This window comes from Tupaia chinensis, unplaced genomic scaffold (genome assembly GCF_000334495.1).
Source record: "Tupaia chinensis unplaced genomic scaffold, TupChi_1.0 Scaffold000354_1, whole genome shotgun sequence".
NCBI lineage: Eukaryota > Metazoa > Chordata > Mammalia > Scandentia > Tupaiidae > Tupaia > Tupaia belangeri.
In genome coordinates this window covers 170,545-189,048 of record NW_006159849.1, presented here as the reverse complement: position 1 = coordinate 189,048, position 18,504 = coordinate 170,545, and the positions used below count along the sequence as shown (strand labels likewise).

Here is an 18,504-nt window from a genome sequence, read left to right as displayed (position 1 = left end):
GAAAATCATTTTAGTCCTATTACTTCATAAGCCTAATATCTTCTTTTTGTTGTTGGGGGGGGATGTTTTTGCTATAGGGTGTGTGCACTTGCCAGAAAGACAGAGAGCGACAGAGAGACAGAAAGCAAAAAAATCACCCCTTATAGGGGATGGCCACGCTGCAATCCCTTCTCCTCCATTCTCCTCTCGGGACCTTGGGCACGCACACACACGTGCCCAGTGTGAGTTTAAGCCACCGGGTCCGGGATTCAAACCGCAGTTGACTATATGCGAGTCCAGCAACATAGCCATTACGCCAACTGCAGATCCCAGCCTAATATTTTATTGTTACCAAATTTGTGTGGTTGAAACTGTAACAATGTAACAACATTCTTTAAAGACCAGCATAAATCATTTGGAACCCTGTTTTGCTTCCCTCTGGTTTCCCTAGCAACATGTCTTTAACCTGATACCACGGATACATGCTGTCAGAATTTACATCAACATCAGACAGAAGAAGGAAAAACTGAAAACTTTCAGTGCACCACTATTTTAGGAAACAAATACTTACAGTAGATTAGTGCAGTGTGTGAGGCAATGCTGTGCACAGAGAACACAGCAATAAACAGAATGACCGCTGCCCTCAGGGACCTTACATTCCAGTGGAGAACACAGAGACTCAGACAACACAAATAACTGGAGGCACTCAGGGAGGGGCGGCAGATACAAGGACACAGTTACAAAAGCAGTAAACTCAGCAAAGGCAGAAAGGGTGGTGCTGCCAAGTCTGGCTGTTGCCAACATCCTAAACAGTTTATAGCCCAGCTGTGTGTCTGAATTGTACAGCATTCTCAGAATAAACCTTCCAGAAAATTAACACAGTTGCAGGAGTATTCTTTGTGACCATGCTGAGCAACTTTTTGATAGCTCAAAAGGCCAAAACACAATGAATCTCCCACTTGAGTTTGTCTTCAATCTTTGAAGGCAGCAAAAAAGAAATTAAATAATATGCCTAACACTTACCACATAGTAAAATCTTTTTGCAAGGGTATGGATGAATATTATCTTGGCTACAGCTGCAGTTCCATACAGACAAACGGAGACATAGAAGTGGTTATACCATGAGAGAGACTGTCCAATCAGTGAGATGAACACTGCTATAATGAGGACAGTAACAAGGCTAGTGAACCAGCTAATCAGAGTGATGCCAAGTCCACACAAGAAGTCCTTTGAGTAGTTAGCAGCTAATAAAGAGAAAATAAAAATTACAATCATCACATTATGTTCAAGTTAATTTTTCTTTAAAAGAAAAACTGCAACACTGGAATTGCAAAGCACTGAAATGTCCCAAGGTTGAGGTTTGTTTAACAATAGGGAAGGTATCAGAGAATAATTTCAGGTCCACCTACAGTGGCACAAACAGTGGGGCACCACTAAGGAATGCTGGAATCATGTGAGAAGGCCCTGGGTTTGGTTCCCAGGTTGACATGAACACAAAGAGTGCACTCTTGGGAAAATCCATGTTCCCGGGTGGCTCAAGAGAGGCTCAGGGAACTCAGTGTGGCATGACCCTGTCAGGGGTCCCTCTCTCTCTCTCTTTTGAAATAAATTTTAAAATTTCCAGTAACATTTATTGAGAGTCTGTGTATATTAAAGACTCAAAGAAGTAAGTATTATAGGAACAGTTCAGATATACCCCTTCCTAAGAAAGTGAGCAGTTTAAATCTTTATTACCTTAGGGATGCTTTGTATATCAAAATATTAGCAAAGACAAAGTTCTATATAAAATCTTCCTAAGGCCCAGCCAGTGGCACACAGGCAATGCTACCAGTTGTGAGGCTGGATGGCACAGGAGAGGCCCAGGTTCAATTCCTAGGTCAACTCAACACATGAGGCATAGCTGCACATGCCTGCAGTGCTAAACCACAGGGATGCTGGGGCAGGTGGACCGCAGCACAGAGAGACCCAGTCAAAAATACCAACTTCTGTCTCTCTCCCCCTCTCTCAAAAAGGAAAAAAGTAAATTAACTGATTTTTAAAAAAATTTCCAAAAGAAGCTAAGAGAAAGATCCAGGCCAAGAGAAAAATAACTGGTGATAAAGAATGATTTAAATTGCTGCTAAATATTTCTATCTTGGAATAGCACATAACAATGTAAGACTAAAACTTTTTTGGGGAGGGAGAGGTTTTTGCTATAGGATGTGTGTGCTCTCCAGAAAGAGAGAGACAGAGAGACAGAAAGCGAAGAAATCACCCCCCACGGGGGATGGCCACGCCGCAATCCTTTCTCCTCCATTCTCCTCTTGGGATCTTGGGCACTCACGCACAGGTACCTGGCATGAGTTTAAGCCACAGAGTCTGGGACTCGAACCATGGTCAACTACATGGGAGTCCAGCGACATAGCCATTATGTCAACTGCTGGTCCCCAAGACTCTAAAACATTTCAAGTAGAAATATCTCAAGCAAAAAGAGACCAATTTAAACAAAAGCAGTTCGTTCATACTTCAGAATAGTATTCTATTGGTCTGTAGTGTAGTTAGACTTTTTATAATATTTTACATATATATACATAATATATATATATTTTATATATATATATATACACACACACATATATATCTGCAATTTCTCTACATCATTTAGCTTATAGAGAGAATTCACCCAACTTTCACTAAAAGTCAATCTGTACAAATCATTTTTCAACAGCTCCCTGTGGTACTTCTATAAGTGCATACGTACATTAAAATTGCCTGCTTTACCAAAATTAAAAGTATAACAAGAATATTAATATTTATTTAAGAATCTCTTCCACTATAACTCAAATATTATTTTCTTAAGATTTTTAATTTCCTGGGAAGATACAAATGGACTTCACAAAATCTGCAGAGAAATAGAATTAAAGTAGGAATTGATTGTGGTGCAAAAAAAAAAATCTGAACTCCCTGCTTGGTTTGTTCATAATACATATTTTCCATGAACTTTCTGATGACACCTTCACATAAGGAAAATGACTAAAAAAACTTCAAGCAAATCCTATACCCACGCCAGAATTTACAGCGGTAAAGGAAAATACTTACTCTTATGTCTGGGCTGTAATAATTTCCTGCCCAGATAAAAAACAACAGCCATGACCACCATGCAGTTTATTATTGACCCAACACGAGAGGGGTAAGCAATGACGAACAGGCCAAGCACATCAAAGAAGACCATGTGTCCATGTCGATACTTAGAAGAAGAAGCCAGCATATCAGATGTAGCTAAATATTTAAGAACTGCTAAAATGTTGTCACCTATTTGTAAAGAAAAGAAAGGTAACCAAAGTGAGTATCTGAATGGGATTTACAAGTACAACTATTACAGCAGAAATAAACCATCCACTGTTAGAATAAGGAACTAGTCAGAATATGAGCAGAAATAGCTTCCTACTGGTTCTACTGCTCTCCTCAACTTTTCTTACTACTTCTCAAATAAGGTTCGCTCCCACTCCATTTCTTCTTCACTTAGAAGCTCAGCCAACTGGCCTTGGTCCTTTCCCTTCTATTAGAACTATTCTCTGTGATCAACTGTGCCCTCTATTAACCAACCCCAAAACTGTTATTTAGTCCCCATTCATTTAATATATTAGGTCATCAGGAAAGTCATGATGTATTTTTCTATGTTTTTTTTAATGCAAAAATGTGTCATGACTTTCCCGACAACCCAATATATTAGCTGTGCCAGGCACTGTGTTACATCACCAGAAATTCAGTGGTGACCAAGGGACAAAGATCTCTCGTGAAGCTCATAGACATGGCTTCTTACAAAAGTGTTAAGATTTAATAAAGATGGAAGGACCAGCAGATGGCGTAATGGTTACATTGCTGGATTCCCACGTAGTTGATCATGGTTCAAGTCCTGGACCCAGTGGCTTAAAACATGCTGGGTGAATGTGCATGCATACCCAAGACCCTGAAAGGAAACTGGAGAAGGGACTGCAGCGTAGTCATCCCCCCTGAGAGGTGAATTCTACCTTTCTGTCTCTCTGAGGAGCACACATACCCTATAGCAAAAATCTCTCTCTAAAAATAGATAAATGAATGAATGAATTAATTAATTAATTAATAAAGATAGAGCCAGAAAGTAGTGCAGCACTCTGCTGGAGGCAACACCATATGAGAAGGTTCCTGATGCAAATCCAGAAACCTCCCTGAGTATGCCAGGAATGCACTGGCTCAAGATCTGGGGTTGGCTGAAGTGGAGGATAAATTGTGGTATCACAACCTTTTTGGAGCAGGACCAGAAGATAGCATAATGGTTACGTGTCACTGGATTCCCACAGAGTCAACTGTGGTTTGAGTCCCGGGCCCAGCAGCTTAAAACTCAGGCAGGGCACATGTGCATGCATGCCCAAAAATCCTAAGAGGAGAATGGATGAGAAAGGATTGTGGTGTGGCCATCCCCCCTGGGGAAGGGGGTGATTTCTCACTTTCTCTCTCTCTGGTGAACACACATCCCTATAGCAAAAATCTCTCTTAAAAAATAAAAATAAAAACACTTTTGGAGCTGTTCTCTCTCTCCTCCTCATAGAAGAAATAAACTTTTTTTAAAAAGAAAAGAAGTAGCCACACTAAAAAGAACTAATAAGGATAGGTAGTAGAGTCCTGTGGGAGCATACAATGGGAGACTAAGAGTCTGAGAAGTCAGGGAAGCAGCCCTGGGAAGGAATGATATTTATAGCTAAAGAATGAATAGGCCATAACCACCACAGAGGCAACTGTTCAGATTGCAAGAACTGTCTAGATGAAGACCCCAAGTTCCAAATACTGAAAAAGACTGAGGGCAAGTTTGGTGGTGTAGTGGTAATACGCTGCTCAAGCAATGCTGGAGCCACATGGAAGATCATGGGTTCAATTCCCAGCCACCTGTATATTCTGTGCATGCACATTCATGATCCCGGCTGGCTAGGAAGGGGTGAGAATCACAGCGTGAGGTCTTGCCAAGGAGCTTCTTGTCCCTCCCTCCCTCCTTCTCTCTTTCTCGCTCTCTCATGGAAGAAGTAAATAACCTTAGAAGATATATCAAAAAAGTCCTGAATGTGGGGAGAGAGTACTCAGAAATGAAGCTGGAGAGGCAGGAAGAGTCTGTCAGACATGATCTGGCACATCAAAGATGTGATAAATATCTGTTACATCACTGAATTAGTGAGTTTAGACTTGAACGCAGAACAATCATACGAAGCTCTTGAATGATCTGCTTTTCGTCCTGCTGCTTCTCCTATCCTTGACTTTCATTTTCACTTAGGACACTACATTCTTACCACCAGATATTTTTCACTGGCTTCCCTATCTACCTTAAAATGTGTTTTCCCAGGACCAGCAGTTAGTGTAATGGCTATGTCGCTGGAGTCCCACGTAGTCGACCACGGTTCGAGTCCCGGACCCGGTGGCTTAAACTCACGCTGGGCGCGTGTGCGTGTGTGCCCAAGATCCCAAGAAGAGAATGGAGGAGAAGGGATTGCAGCGTGGCCATCCCCCCTGGGGGGTGATTTCTCGCTTTCTATCTCTCTGTCTCTCTCTGTCTGTCTGGCGAGTGCACGCGCCCTATAGCAAAAAAAAAAAAAAAGGGTTTTCCCCAAGGCTCAGTCATGGTCCTCTACCTTTGCTTCACTCTTCCAGAAAACCTTTCCATGCTCCATTCCTGTGCTGTCCTGCCTATGCCTTCCATTCTCAAGGCTATATACCCAGTTCTGCCCACAGCTCTACCTCTCTATCTCTTGTCCTCAGGGTGGTTTACAGGACCCCCTCCACCCACCCACCGCATGTCTGACAGAACTCAGTCTCCTTCCCCTCTGCACCGCCACCCTGCATGAGGGTCATCTTCCCACCTCCCCACCAGGGTCAATGGCACATCCTTTCCCCAGCCAGCTCACTCTATATCCTGTACAATTATCTTCACTGAGGGCTGACTTGAGTCATCCTGTCTATCCAACCTATTGCACCTTGCTGAATTTGTATTCCAAATGTATCTAATCTTTCATCCTTTCCCTTTCTCTTTGCTTTTTCTCAAGAGCAGTCTAGGTCCTCATTATTCCATACTTAAATTACTGTCAGAATACCTGAGGCCTATCTCTCTCCGTATACCATCCACTCCATACTATATCACCAAACTAACAGTGTTTAAAATAATTTTATTCATGGATTCAGGCCTTCGGTAATCCCTTATCCCTAAAACACCTTCTTATGATTTTTAAAACCTTTTTTAATTTTCTCTGCCCCCTATACTTCGACCTTATTTCCCCCATCTCTGACAGTACTACTTTAATTCCAGTCTGGCAGTCTACTCAACAACAGCCTCCCACACACAAATATATCATATTCAAGCTACGCTCTGGCCTAGAACGTCCTCTCTTCTCCACAGGCCAAATCCTACCAACTCTTGAAGGCAGCATTGGACATCAGACATTAGACACTCTTCTGACTATTCCAGATCTGTCTGGAAAATACTTTCACTCCCTTGGCCCTGTGTTCTCCTTAAGCACTTACGCTTTCACCCCCTCGCCTGCCCTCACTACCCAGCCATGAATCAATGCCAATGTTTTCTGCATCTGGCAAGCTGCCCAAATACATGCCCTGGTGCCACGTTCAATTTATAGCTTTCACTTTGGCTATCTTCTTTTTGTTCAGAGGATAACTCTGGGTCAGCTCCCTTTCTAGTTCCTCACAATGAATGTTCCTACGTTCTTAATTGCTAAACTGAACTACAAGCCTAAAGTTCAAGGCCATATCTCTTCAGCCCCAAAGCCCATACCTCATAGCTCATTCATACCTCATTCTGTCTCCCTAACACATTGGCCAAAGAATATTTACAGGTTTCTAGTTCATCCCTAGTATTTTATCAGACCATAGTTTAAAAGTCTAAATTACAGTACCAATCCAGTGCATAGAGTCCTTCATCCTGGGAAATAGGGCATGGCCAGAAAGGGGGCTATCCCTTTACCCATCATATTTGTGGGGGAAATGTGGTATTAAACCATTCATAGACACAGAGGACCTACCTCTGGGTCAGGGTCTCATATGCAGCAAAGCAGCTCTGTTCCCTCACTGCACTCTATTGAAAGCATTCCCTGACACCAGGGTTTGTTTTAAAGTAAAAAAGGAGGAAAAAGAAATAGAATACCAACCTGCTCTCTGAATGGAATCTGTTAGAATTCTGTCTGCAGTGTCATACTTGGTATGATAAATGTATCCATTCTCAATAAATGCTAAGTCTATTCCTAGGACATATAGAAAAAAAAAGTCATTTTGCTTTAAAGATCAACTGTGTTTTAGGTATATTTGTTTAATGTATTAAATTCCCAAAAGATAAAATGTCAAAGCAGTGCCATAATTGTTTTGTGACATTTATGAATGAATTACATAAATTCTCTTCCATATTCTTACAGAACTATAGCTACTTCAATATATGGTCAAGGAAATCTACTACTACACAGGGAGGCAGTACAAGCCACACAGCAAAGGGTAGGAATATTGAGTTTGGGAAGTCATCAAAACTTGGCCATCTACATCCTCACCAGGCCAAGGCCAAATTATACTTTCAAATACACTATACGAGTAGCTAAGGGATTTGGCAAATCAAGACAACACCAGAAGTCAGACTCCTGAAAGATCTATTACCATCTTTTGGGAATGATGTGCTAAACAGTTCTCCCCTGTTCCTCTGTCACACTGTGGGGCAAGATGACATATTCTAGAGAAGGCAAGCATTTAAATTAGTGTGGGGTTTGAAAAAGGAAAGCATTAGGAACTGTTCAAATGAGTCAGATGTACAGCTCTTGCATACAGAATATGCTATCAGAAAATACTGTTAATTCAAGAAGCTTGCTTTTGCTAAATCTACACTGCACAATAACCCAAAACCATCAACAAATACCTGGAATGTTTCCAAAATCCCTGTAGATCCGGAAGTCAGTATCTGAAGGAATGATTCCACTCTGAAAAACCTCCTGAGCCACCACAGAAGCAAAAGGATGTTTAGCTGCTGAAACGTAAGCTTGAACCAACCAAGGATTTTCAGGACCTAAAATGAAACACGACAGCACAAGGTCAATCTGGCAATTTATTTTTAACATATTAATTTTTTTAAACTCATGCCAGGCATGTGGGCATGCATGCCCAACATCCCAAGAGGAGAAGGGACCATGGTATGGTCATTTCCCCTGGGAGGTGATTTCTGTCTCTCTGTCTCTCCTGTCTTTCTGAAGAGCACACGTGCCCTATAGCAAAAATCTCTCTTAAAATAAAAAAACAGTAACTGGTATGGGCCAGCCAGGTGGCATGGGGTGAAGTTGGCTGGATCTCACATGCCTGACTGTCCAATTCAAGTTCTAGAACTGTCAGCTTGAAAAACATGGCTGGCATGTGTGCTTCCATATCCAAAATCCTGAGAGAAGAGTAGATAAGAGATTGTGTCTCTCTCCAATAAGCACGTACCCTACAGCAAAACTGGGGAAAAAAAAAAGGTAACTGCCAGTTCTGGGATATGGGTCCTGGTTTTGTTTTTTTTCCTTATTCATGAGAAGGCATGTGCATATGTATGAGAGAAACAGAGAGGGAGGAGCACTCTCTACAGTTTCTAGTCATGCCACAACCCCATTCCTCCAATCCATCAGATCGTGAGCACTCACACACATGCCTGGCGTGTTTCCAGCTGACCAGGCAGGGGGTTCAAACCATAACTGCCGTGTGGGACTTGGCTTCCCCTGAACAGCACATTTTCACCATACCTGAGCCAACTCTGAATTTATTTCTGATCCCTTTTTGTATATTCTCTAATGTTTCTCTGATATACATGTATGACTTTAAGAGAGAAACTAACTTATATAGAGAAAATGATTTTAAAGTATAAAATAACAGTACCAAAAAAATTTAAGTCTGGGTTTAGCCCTGTAGCATAGCAGTTAGGCACTACACAGAGGTAGCTGGGTCCCACACAGCCGACCAGTCTTAGTCCTGACAACTTGAAAAACACACCAGGCATGTGTGCCTAGGATCCAGACAGGATGGAGAACTAGAGAAAACAAACTGTAGCATAACCAGGCCCCGCTGAGAGGGTGCTCTTTGTCTCTCTCGCTGTCTCACATGCATATACACGTACACTCTAGCATAAAACAAATTCAGTCTGAAAAATCTTCATAAATACTATCATCCTAAAATAATTATCAATTTTATATCTTTAATTTGCTTACTAATTTATGATTGTGTGTACACACCTGTGCTCAGTGGGTGCACAAACTCTGTACATTGCTCTTTCATTTAACATTATAGTAAATACATTTTGTTATATTTCTAGGTATTAAAATGATCATTTTTAGGGACCAGCAGGTGGCGTGGTGGTTAAGGCACTAGACTCTCCCACATGGTTGACCACGGTTCAAGTCTCTGACCTGGTGGCTTGCTTTCTCACTTTCTCTCTTTTTCTCTCTGTGTTCTTTGGTCAAATTAAAATAAAATGAATAAATAAAATTAAATAAACCATTATTTTTTTTAATTATCATTTTAATAAACATTTCACTGAATATCAACAACAAAGTTCCTATTTTTCATTATATTTTATCATTAACAATTTGCATTCACATCTTCATGCACATACAGCTTTTTATAAAACTGGTAGCTTTTTCTTTAAGATAATATGATAAAATGTATAATTGTCCCAAATTAGTCACTCCTCCCTTGCTGAAAAAGAATTATACGTTCCTACCCTTGACACAAAACTTGTAATCCCTCCACAGGGAAGTAATACTCTTTCCCACATTATTAACTGCAGGCTTGGCCACATGACTTGCTCTAACCAATAGACTGAACAGAAATAGAATGGTCATGAGGTCCATACACCTCTGATGGGGGCTCCTCTTCCAGCCTGGACACCACACTAAGACTGACACATGACACATAGTGCAGTTATTCAGGAACTGAAATGTGGCATGAGAAAAAATAAGCCTTTGCTGTTATAAACCACAGAGATGTGGGGGCTATCTACTACCAAAAAAAATAGCAACATACTGACTGATAAAAACAGATCAAGTAACTACATTTCAGGGAATCTAAGAGTATTGTTTCCATACCTTTATAAACAGACTATGAGATTGCTTTCCTACATTTGAAAAAAGCAGAGGGAGAAATGGTACTGAAATAGACATATATGTGCCACATACCTGGAGTTTTCAGACATAGACATGAAATAATTTATGATTAATATGTTAAAAAAAAACACAAATTATCAAGAATTTCACCTGGGTCAGTCCCAAAGCAGTTAAGCACAATACAGAAGAAACCAGATCTTACAAAACTGACCAGGCTTGAGTCTCAGAGGTTTGAGAAAACCTGCTGGGTGCAGGTGCCTGTGTTCAGGATCCTGATTGGATGGGGAATGAAGGAAAAAGAATTGTGACCAAGCCCTGTTGTAGGGAGGGAGGGGGAGATAGCATGCACATGTGTGCTTGGGTATTAAAAAAAAAAGTGCTAAATAAAACTTCACCTGATAAATGCAATCTATTTTAAAAGTTAAATTAAATGGCCCAGCAGTGGAGGCATGGGTAGTGGGGTGCCACTGCACAATGCTGGGGCTGTGTAATGCTGAGGCTGCACAACTCTGGGCTGAACACTCTGGGAATGGCAGTATGTGCCTGTGATCTGGGGGGCCCTGGAAGGCAGCATGGCCAGATCCTGTCAAAAGCACTGGGCTCTGGGACCAGCAGTTAGCGTAATGGCTATGTCACTGGACTCCCCTGTAGTCAACTGTGGTTTGCATCCTGGACCCGGTGGCTTAAAACTCATGCCGGGTACATGTGCGTGTGTGCCCAAGATCCAGAGAGGAGAATGGAGGAGAAGGGATTGCGGCGTGGTCATCCCCTCTGGGGGGTGATTTCTCGCTTTCTGTCTCTCTGTCTGTCTGGTGAGCACATGCGCCTTATAGCAAAAACCTCTCAAAAAAATAAAAAAATACCTGGCTCTCTCTTTCTTTCTTTCTCTCTCTCTCATTAAAAAAGGACATAAGGGGCTAGAAGGTAGCATGGTCCTTAAGGCACTGGATCCTACATGGCCAACTCATGGTTTGAGTCTCAGAGATGGTGGCCTAAAAAATCACACCAGACATGTGTGCAGGTGTGCCCAAAATCCTAAGAGAACAGGGGAGAAAAGCTTGCAGCATGACCATCCCCCCAGGGGATGATTTCTCACTTTCCCTCTCTTTGTCTCTCTGTCTCTCCAGTCAGTACACACCCTAGAGCAAAAAGAAAAAAAAAGTAGATGAAAGGGGAAAAAGAAAAAGAATCAAGCAGAAATCCTAGAACCAGGGTCAGCCTGTCGCATGATGGTTAAGGCAGCTGGATGCCACGTGGCCGACCATGCATGTGAGTCCCAGCTTAATAAACATGCTAGGTATGTATGCACGCATGCCTAAAATCCCAAAAGAAGGAAAAGGCATTACAGCATGACCATCCTCCACAGGGGCTGGGGTGGGGAGTGTTTTCTACACTCGCCCAATCCCTCGTCTCTCTCTCTCTCTCTGGCAAGTACAGAGACCCTCTGGCACACTGAAATAAAACACCAATTGCAAGCGGCTAACACTGGCCTAAACTGGGACAATTTATGAATTAAAATAAATAAGATAGTAACAGAACGTATAACCTATAGAATAAAATAATACACGAAATACTAACATAAAAAAATGGAAAGCCTTTCTTCTAGAATTCCAAGTTCTTTCTTTTTTTTTGAGTTTTTTGCCATAGGGAAGACAGACCAAAAGCGAGAAATCGTCCCCCAAGGGGGATGGTCACACTACAATCCCTGCTCCTCTCAGGATCTTGGGCACGCATGCACATGTGTGTGTGCGCACACACACACACACACACACACCTGGCCTGAGTTTTAAACAGCCTGGTCCAGGACTCAAATAGCAGTTGACTATGTGGGATTCCAGTGACATATGTGGAATTCCATTATGCCATCTGCTGGTTCCAGAATTCCAAATATCAACTAAAGATTAAATGATGGAGCTGGAAAACAGCATTTGGAAAACATGTTGTGTGTGTGTGTGTGTGTGTGTGTGTGTGTGCATGCGCGCATGCACATATGTGTATGCATGTCCAAGATCCTGAGAGGAGACGGGATTGTGGTGTGGCTGGGGCCAGCAGGTGGCATGGTGGTTGGGGTGCTGGACTCCCACATGGCTGACCATGGTTTGAGTCCCAGACCTGGCAGTTTGCTTTCTTACTTTCCCTCTTTCTGTCTCTCTCTTTCTATGATAACTATAGCAATTTTTAAAAATAATAATAAATAAAATGGAGCCAGCAGGTGGCATGGTAGTTAAGGGTACTGGACTCCCACATGGCTGACCATGGTTTGAGTCCCAGACCTGGCAGTTTGCTTTCTTACTTTCCCTCTTTCTCTCTCTTTCTCCCCAACTCTGTCCCTCTCTGGTCAAATTTTAATAATTAATTAAAATAATTCTAAAAAAAAAAATCACTGAAGACAAGACTCATCAATGACTGCTAAAATTGGGATCAAAGTTTGATGAGAAATCGGATTTACATAGTCTCAAAGTACCTACTAAAGGGGGGAAATAGAAAAACCTGGCAAATTCCTTAATCAAATGATGGGCAGTTAACATCATCAGTAATGATATACCTCCTATGATGAACTGAGGAGGACACAAATACAAAAGAGAAAAGATAAATGATGGGGAAATATGCAGGTTATAAGTCCTTACCATATCAAAATGGTATTATTAAAACACCATTACTATTAAAATATGACTCAAAGGACCAGCAGGTGGCATAATGGTTACATTCCTGGACTCCCACGTAGTTGACTGTGGTTCAAGTCCCAGACCTGGCAGCTTAAAACTCATGTCGGGCGCATGTGCACACATGCCCAAAATCTGGAGAGGAGAAAAGAGGAGAAGGAACTGTGGCATAGCCATCTTCCACCTCCAGGGGGTAATTTCTCGCTTTCTGTCTGTCTGGTGAGTGCACAGGTCCTATAGCAAAAAAATCTCTCAAGAAAAAAGACTCAAATCATATTGAAAAACAAGTAACACTAAACTAGAAATAATAAGATTATTATTAGAACCAGGTGGAGGTACAATGATAACACAAATAGGCTTACACGAGAAAGGTCTCAAGTTCACATCCCGGGACCTCTCTAAGCACACATTTACCTGCATGCATGCTGATCATCCAGGCCAGTTAATACTGAGGGTGGATCATGGCATAAAAACCCTCTTGAGGGGACCAGCAGTTAACATAATGGCTATGTCCCTGGACTCCCATGGAGTCAACCGCAGTTCGCGTCCTGGACCCGGTGGCTTAAAACTCACGCCAGGCGCGTGTGCGTGCATGCCCAAGATCCCGAGAGGAGAATGGAGGAGAAGGGATTGCAGTGTGGCCATCCCCCCTGGGAAGTGATTTCTCGCTTTCTGTCTCTCTGTCTTTCTGGCGAGTGCATGCGCCCTATAGCAAAAACCTCTCCAAAAAAAATTAAAATTAAAAAAAAAAAAAAAAACCCTTTTGGGGGATGCCTGTGTCTCTATCTCTCACAGAAGAAATAAATATAGTTTTTAAAAAAGTGATTATTGGGACCAGCAGATGTCGTAATGGTTGTCGCTAGATTCCCACCTGGCCGACTGCAGTTTGAGTCCTGGGCCTGGCAGCTTCAAACTCTTGCCAGGTGTATGGGCGTGCATACCCAAAATCCCAAAAGAAAATGGAGGAGAAGGGACTGCAGTATGGTCATCTCCCCTGGGGGATAATTTCTCACTTTCTGTCTGTGTGTGTGTCTCTCTCTGGCAAGTAAACGTGCCCTGTAGCAAAAATATCTCTCTTAAAATTAAAAAAAAAATTTAAGTGATTATCATAAATATTAGGATAACAGTTACTCTTAAACAGGAGGGAAAAGAGGTAAAAAACTAGAAGGCATGGCAAGAGTCTAATCCTCTTTCATGAGGTAAGATTAGAAGGGTGTTCACCTTACAATAAATAAGCTTCACACTTTCACTGGAATAATGATTGTGATATAGTTACTAATACATGATAACTAAATGCAATGTTTGGAGGTCAACCAGTTGGGTAGTCATGACACAACTGTCTGTAAAGCTAGACTCCATGGAAAGGTCCTGGGTTTGTGGCTACAGTGTCCCTGTATAGACCAGACACATGCACACATGCCTGGGCTTGCTGAAGCTGGGAAAGGACTGCAACATGAAGAGCCTGTGGGAATGCCTATCTCTCTCTTTTTCTCCGAGAAGAAAGAACTAAACATGTTTTAATAAGTGCTATATTTGACCCAGAACTGGAATACAGATGGAAAAACAAAAACAGCCAGAACATTTTTGGAACAATTAGAGAAATCTGAATATACACTGTTCAGTAGAAAACAGTTTTATATTAGTATTTCTTTTTTTAAATAATTATTTTATTTAACTTTATTTATTTATTTATTTAAAATTTGATGAGAGAGAGAGACACAGACAGAGAGAGAGGGAAAGTCAGAGAACAAGCTGCCAGGTCCAGGATTCAAACCATAGTCAGCCAAGTGCGAGTCCAATGCCCTTAACCAACAAGCCCCCTGCTGGCCCTTTATATTAATATTTCTTAAGTATAATAAGTATAATTCTGTTTTAGAATAACAGAAGAACATATTCCTGTTCTTTATCAACTGAAAGGACCATATGGAGACTGAATTCACACAATCTCCTTTATTCTGATAATGTAGTAAATTACAGAGTGACTTTTAAATATCAAACCATCTTGTTGCTCAACATAGTTGGAAAGCATTATCTTTGTGTGTGTGTGTGTGTATGTATGTGTACGTATGTATATATGGTGTGTATATGTATTGTGTATGTATTAATATACAGTGTGTAGGTATATATATATATACACATGTATATGTACACAGCATGTGTGTGTGTGTGTGTGTGTGTGTGTGTGTGTGTGTGTGTATTTTTTGCTGGAATCCATTTGCTGATACGTTATTCAAGACTTCTGCATCTAAGTTTGAAACTATATACCAAAAGGATCTACCAGAGCTGAACATAGGTACACTATCACTGGGACTGGCAGGTGGTGCTGTGGTTAAATGTGCTGGACTCCCACATGGCCAAACACAGTTCAAATCCTGAACCTGGTGGCTTGCTTTCTCACTTTCCCTTTCTCTCTGATCAAACCGATAAATAATAATAATAAAGTTAAATAAAAAATTATTTAAAGGGACTGGCAATTAGCATAATGGCTATGTCGCTGGACTCCCATGTAGTCGACCGCGGTTCGAGTCCCGGATCCGGTGGCTTAAAACTCACGCTGGGCGCATGTGCGTGCATGCCCAAGATCCCGAGAGGAGAATGGAGGAGAAGGGATTGCATCATGGCCATCCTCCCTGGGGAGGGATTTCTCGCTTTCTATCTCTTTGTCTTTCTCTGTCTGTCTGGCGAGCGCACATGCCCTATAGCAAAAACCTCTCAAAAAAAAAAAAAAATTTTAAAAAAAATAACCTATCACCAGTAGTAGAATTAATATATTATTCTACAATGAATTAATATTCAGCAATGAAAAAGAACTAATGCAAAACACAATACAAATGAATCTTAGATATAATATCAGTGGGAGAAAAAAGTCATACACAAAGAAAACAGAGTGTATGAGTCACTATATAAAGCTCAAATACAGGCAAAATTAAATCAATTAAGATTTAAGTCAGGGGGCCAGCAGATGATGTGGTTGGTTTTTTTGGGGGGGAGGGAGAGGCTTTTTGCATAGGACACATGCGCTCGCCAGAGAGACAGAAAGTGAAAAATCACCCCCCAGGGGAGATGACCACGCCAATCCCTTCTCCATTCTCTTTTTTGGATCTTGGGTGCACCCAGCATGTAAGTCACCGGGTCCAGGACTCGAACTGCAGTCGACTACATGGGAGTCCAGTGACGTAGCCATTACGCCATCTGCTGGTCCCTGTGGTGTGATTGTTAAGGCAATGGACTCCCACATGGTCGAAAGTGGTTTGAGTCCTGGATATTGCAGCTTGCTTTCTCACTTACCTCTCTCTCACTGAGCACATGTGCCCTACAGCAAATTAAAAAAAATAATAATAATTTTAGAACCAGCAGATGATGTAATGGTTATGTCGCTGGACTCTCACACGGCCAACCCAGTCCAAGTCCCATACCCAGCATCTTAAAACTCACACCAGATATGTGTACATGTGTGCCCAAAGTCCCAAGAGGAGAATGGAGGAGAAGGGATTCCAGTGTGGCCATCCCCTCTTGGGGGGGTGATTTCTTGCTTTCTCTCTCTCTCTCTCTGTCTCTACAGTGAGTACATGTACCCTATATCAAAAATCTCTCCAAAAATAAAATAAAAAAATAATAAAATAGTAATAATTTCTTAATGAAATATTTGTTTAAAAAAAAAGATTTAAGTCAGTAAAGTGATAACCTTTAAAGGGAGGAATCACTGCAAAGAATCACAAGATTTCTAGGGTTCCAGTCGTATTCTATATCTTGATCTGGATGGTGGTTACATTATTATGTTCTGTTTTTAAAAGCTCATTAAGCTTAACACTGAGAACTATTCTTGCCTTAAAATAAAAGGTGACAAACATAGCACAAAGTTCATGTTATGGATTATGCCACTAAAAAATACCTGAGAAAAAAATATAAGACTCATTAACAGAAGTTACAATTTTAAATATCTACCACCTGGCTTTTAACTCCATGTGGATTCTACCGCTGCACTGGGAGTGTGCCATCCCCCCTCCATCCTCTCACTGGCCATCTACTGAAGCCCACAGGTTGTGGACAAGACAAGTTTGGGTGTAAAAAGGGAGGCTGAGGAGATTGGGATGGGAATACAAATTAGCCCTGGAGTAAAATACCCAATACTCTCCACAACACTAACAAAGCAAAGGGAATCTCTTAGATGACAAATTAGACCTAAAAATTTCACTGTGTGGTTATTAACCCTAAAAGGTAGGTACTAACAGTAACCCAATTTTATAGACGAGGAACTAAAGCTTGGAGCAGTTACATGATGTGGCCAACATTCTACACCTAGAGTGCGCTGTAGCTGAGGTTTTGAGATATGAACTTATGCCATCTAACTACAGAGACTGTGCTCTTAAGCACTATCCTATCAATACTACCTTCCCTATAAAGATTTTCTTTGTCATCTTATAGAAACATTTTCTATTTACATCTTTCTCTTGACATCACCTAAATTCTATGATTCCAGTTTCTGTGTGTTCATCCTTCTTAAAAGAATGTGCCTCTATATCATTCTAAGAAAAAAGTGTTCTGTAACCACAAATTAAAGTTTAAATAGATTGAAATTTGTTTTAAAAAAATAAAAAAAGAATGAATCCTACCTTTCCTAATGAAAGAGTATAGACATGAATGATGTTGAGAGAGAGATCAGTGCCAAAAATAAAAAGTCCAAATTCTCTAGCATTTTTACTAAAAGCAGACCCACTTTATCAGACCTACAGCATCATTCCCACTGCTCTATCTCTTTCTGTTTTTGGTTACTGGCATCAAATCCAGAAGAAACAAAAAACTAATATAGGACACTGAGAAAGATTGGCAATTTTTTTTTTTTTTGAGAGGTTTTTGCTATAGGGTGTGTGTGCTCGCCAGAAAGACAGAGCAAGACAGAGAGACAGAAAGTAAAAAAATCACACCCTAGGGGGGATGGCCACGCCACAATCCCTCTGCCTCCATTCTCCTCTCAGGATCTTGGGCATGCACGCACACACGCCCGGCGTGAGTTTAAGCCACCGGGGGTCCAGGATTCGAACCGTGGTCGACTACATGGGAATCCAGCAACATAGCCATCACACCAACTGCTGGTCCCGGCAAATATTATTATTGAAGCTAAGTAATGACTGAAATTGCCCTAGTGACCATTTTTAATCTGCTAGAGGGTACATGTACTCACTAGAAAATGAGAGAGATCATCCAATGGGGAATGATCATACCACAATCCCTTCTCTTCTCCACCCTGTAGGGATTCTGGGCATTTACAATACACATGCCAAGCGTACTTTTCAAGGCACCAGGGTCAGGACTGACCTACACAATTGGCTATGCAGGATCCAGGTAAACACCAGGGCATGGGGTCAGCCCACCCATGTGACATTTATAAAAGTACTTTTGCTGGAATGAGGAAATGAAAGCTAACTAGCACTGGTCAAGAACAGCAGCAAAGGCATTGGTGACAATAACTACATATTATGTTGAGGAATTTTGCAGTGAAGGGTCGGAGAAATGAGAAAGTAACTGGAATTGGGGCAAAAGTGGTTTTCTTTAAGATAAAATTAAAAGACATATCTGTGTGCTGATGGAAATCATCCTAAGAGGGAAAAAATAATGATGTAAGAAAGGAAAGAATGTAAATCACCATTTATATAACCAGTTTTCTTATTCTTGGGCCTTAAAGTATTTTCAAAGTTTCACTTTTATTAAAAAAAAAAAAAAAAAAAACAAAAAAACACAAACAA

The 18,504-nt window shown here is 41.2% G+C and overlaps 1 protein-coding gene across 1 annotated transcript in view; it reads right to left on the bottom strand.

Moving 5' to 3' along the window:
- The window catches only part of ERMP1 (endoplasmic reticulum metallopeptidase 1), a gene marked incomplete at its 5' end in the record, with an annotated part of 55,353 nt that overhangs the window by 25,845 nt on the left and 11,004 nt on the right, over positions 1–18,504 (bottom strand). Inside the window, 4 exons of the mRNA XM_006152500.3 lie at positions 1,003–1,223; positions 3,058–3,270; positions 7,140–7,232; positions 7,889–8,035. Coding sequence (XP_006152562.1) covers positions 1,003–1,223; positions 3,058–3,270; positions 7,140–7,232; positions 7,889–8,035 — 674 coding nt within the window. The remainder of the gene's footprint in view (positions 1–1,002; positions 1,224–3,057; positions 3,271–7,139; positions 7,233–7,888; positions 8,036–18,504) is intronic.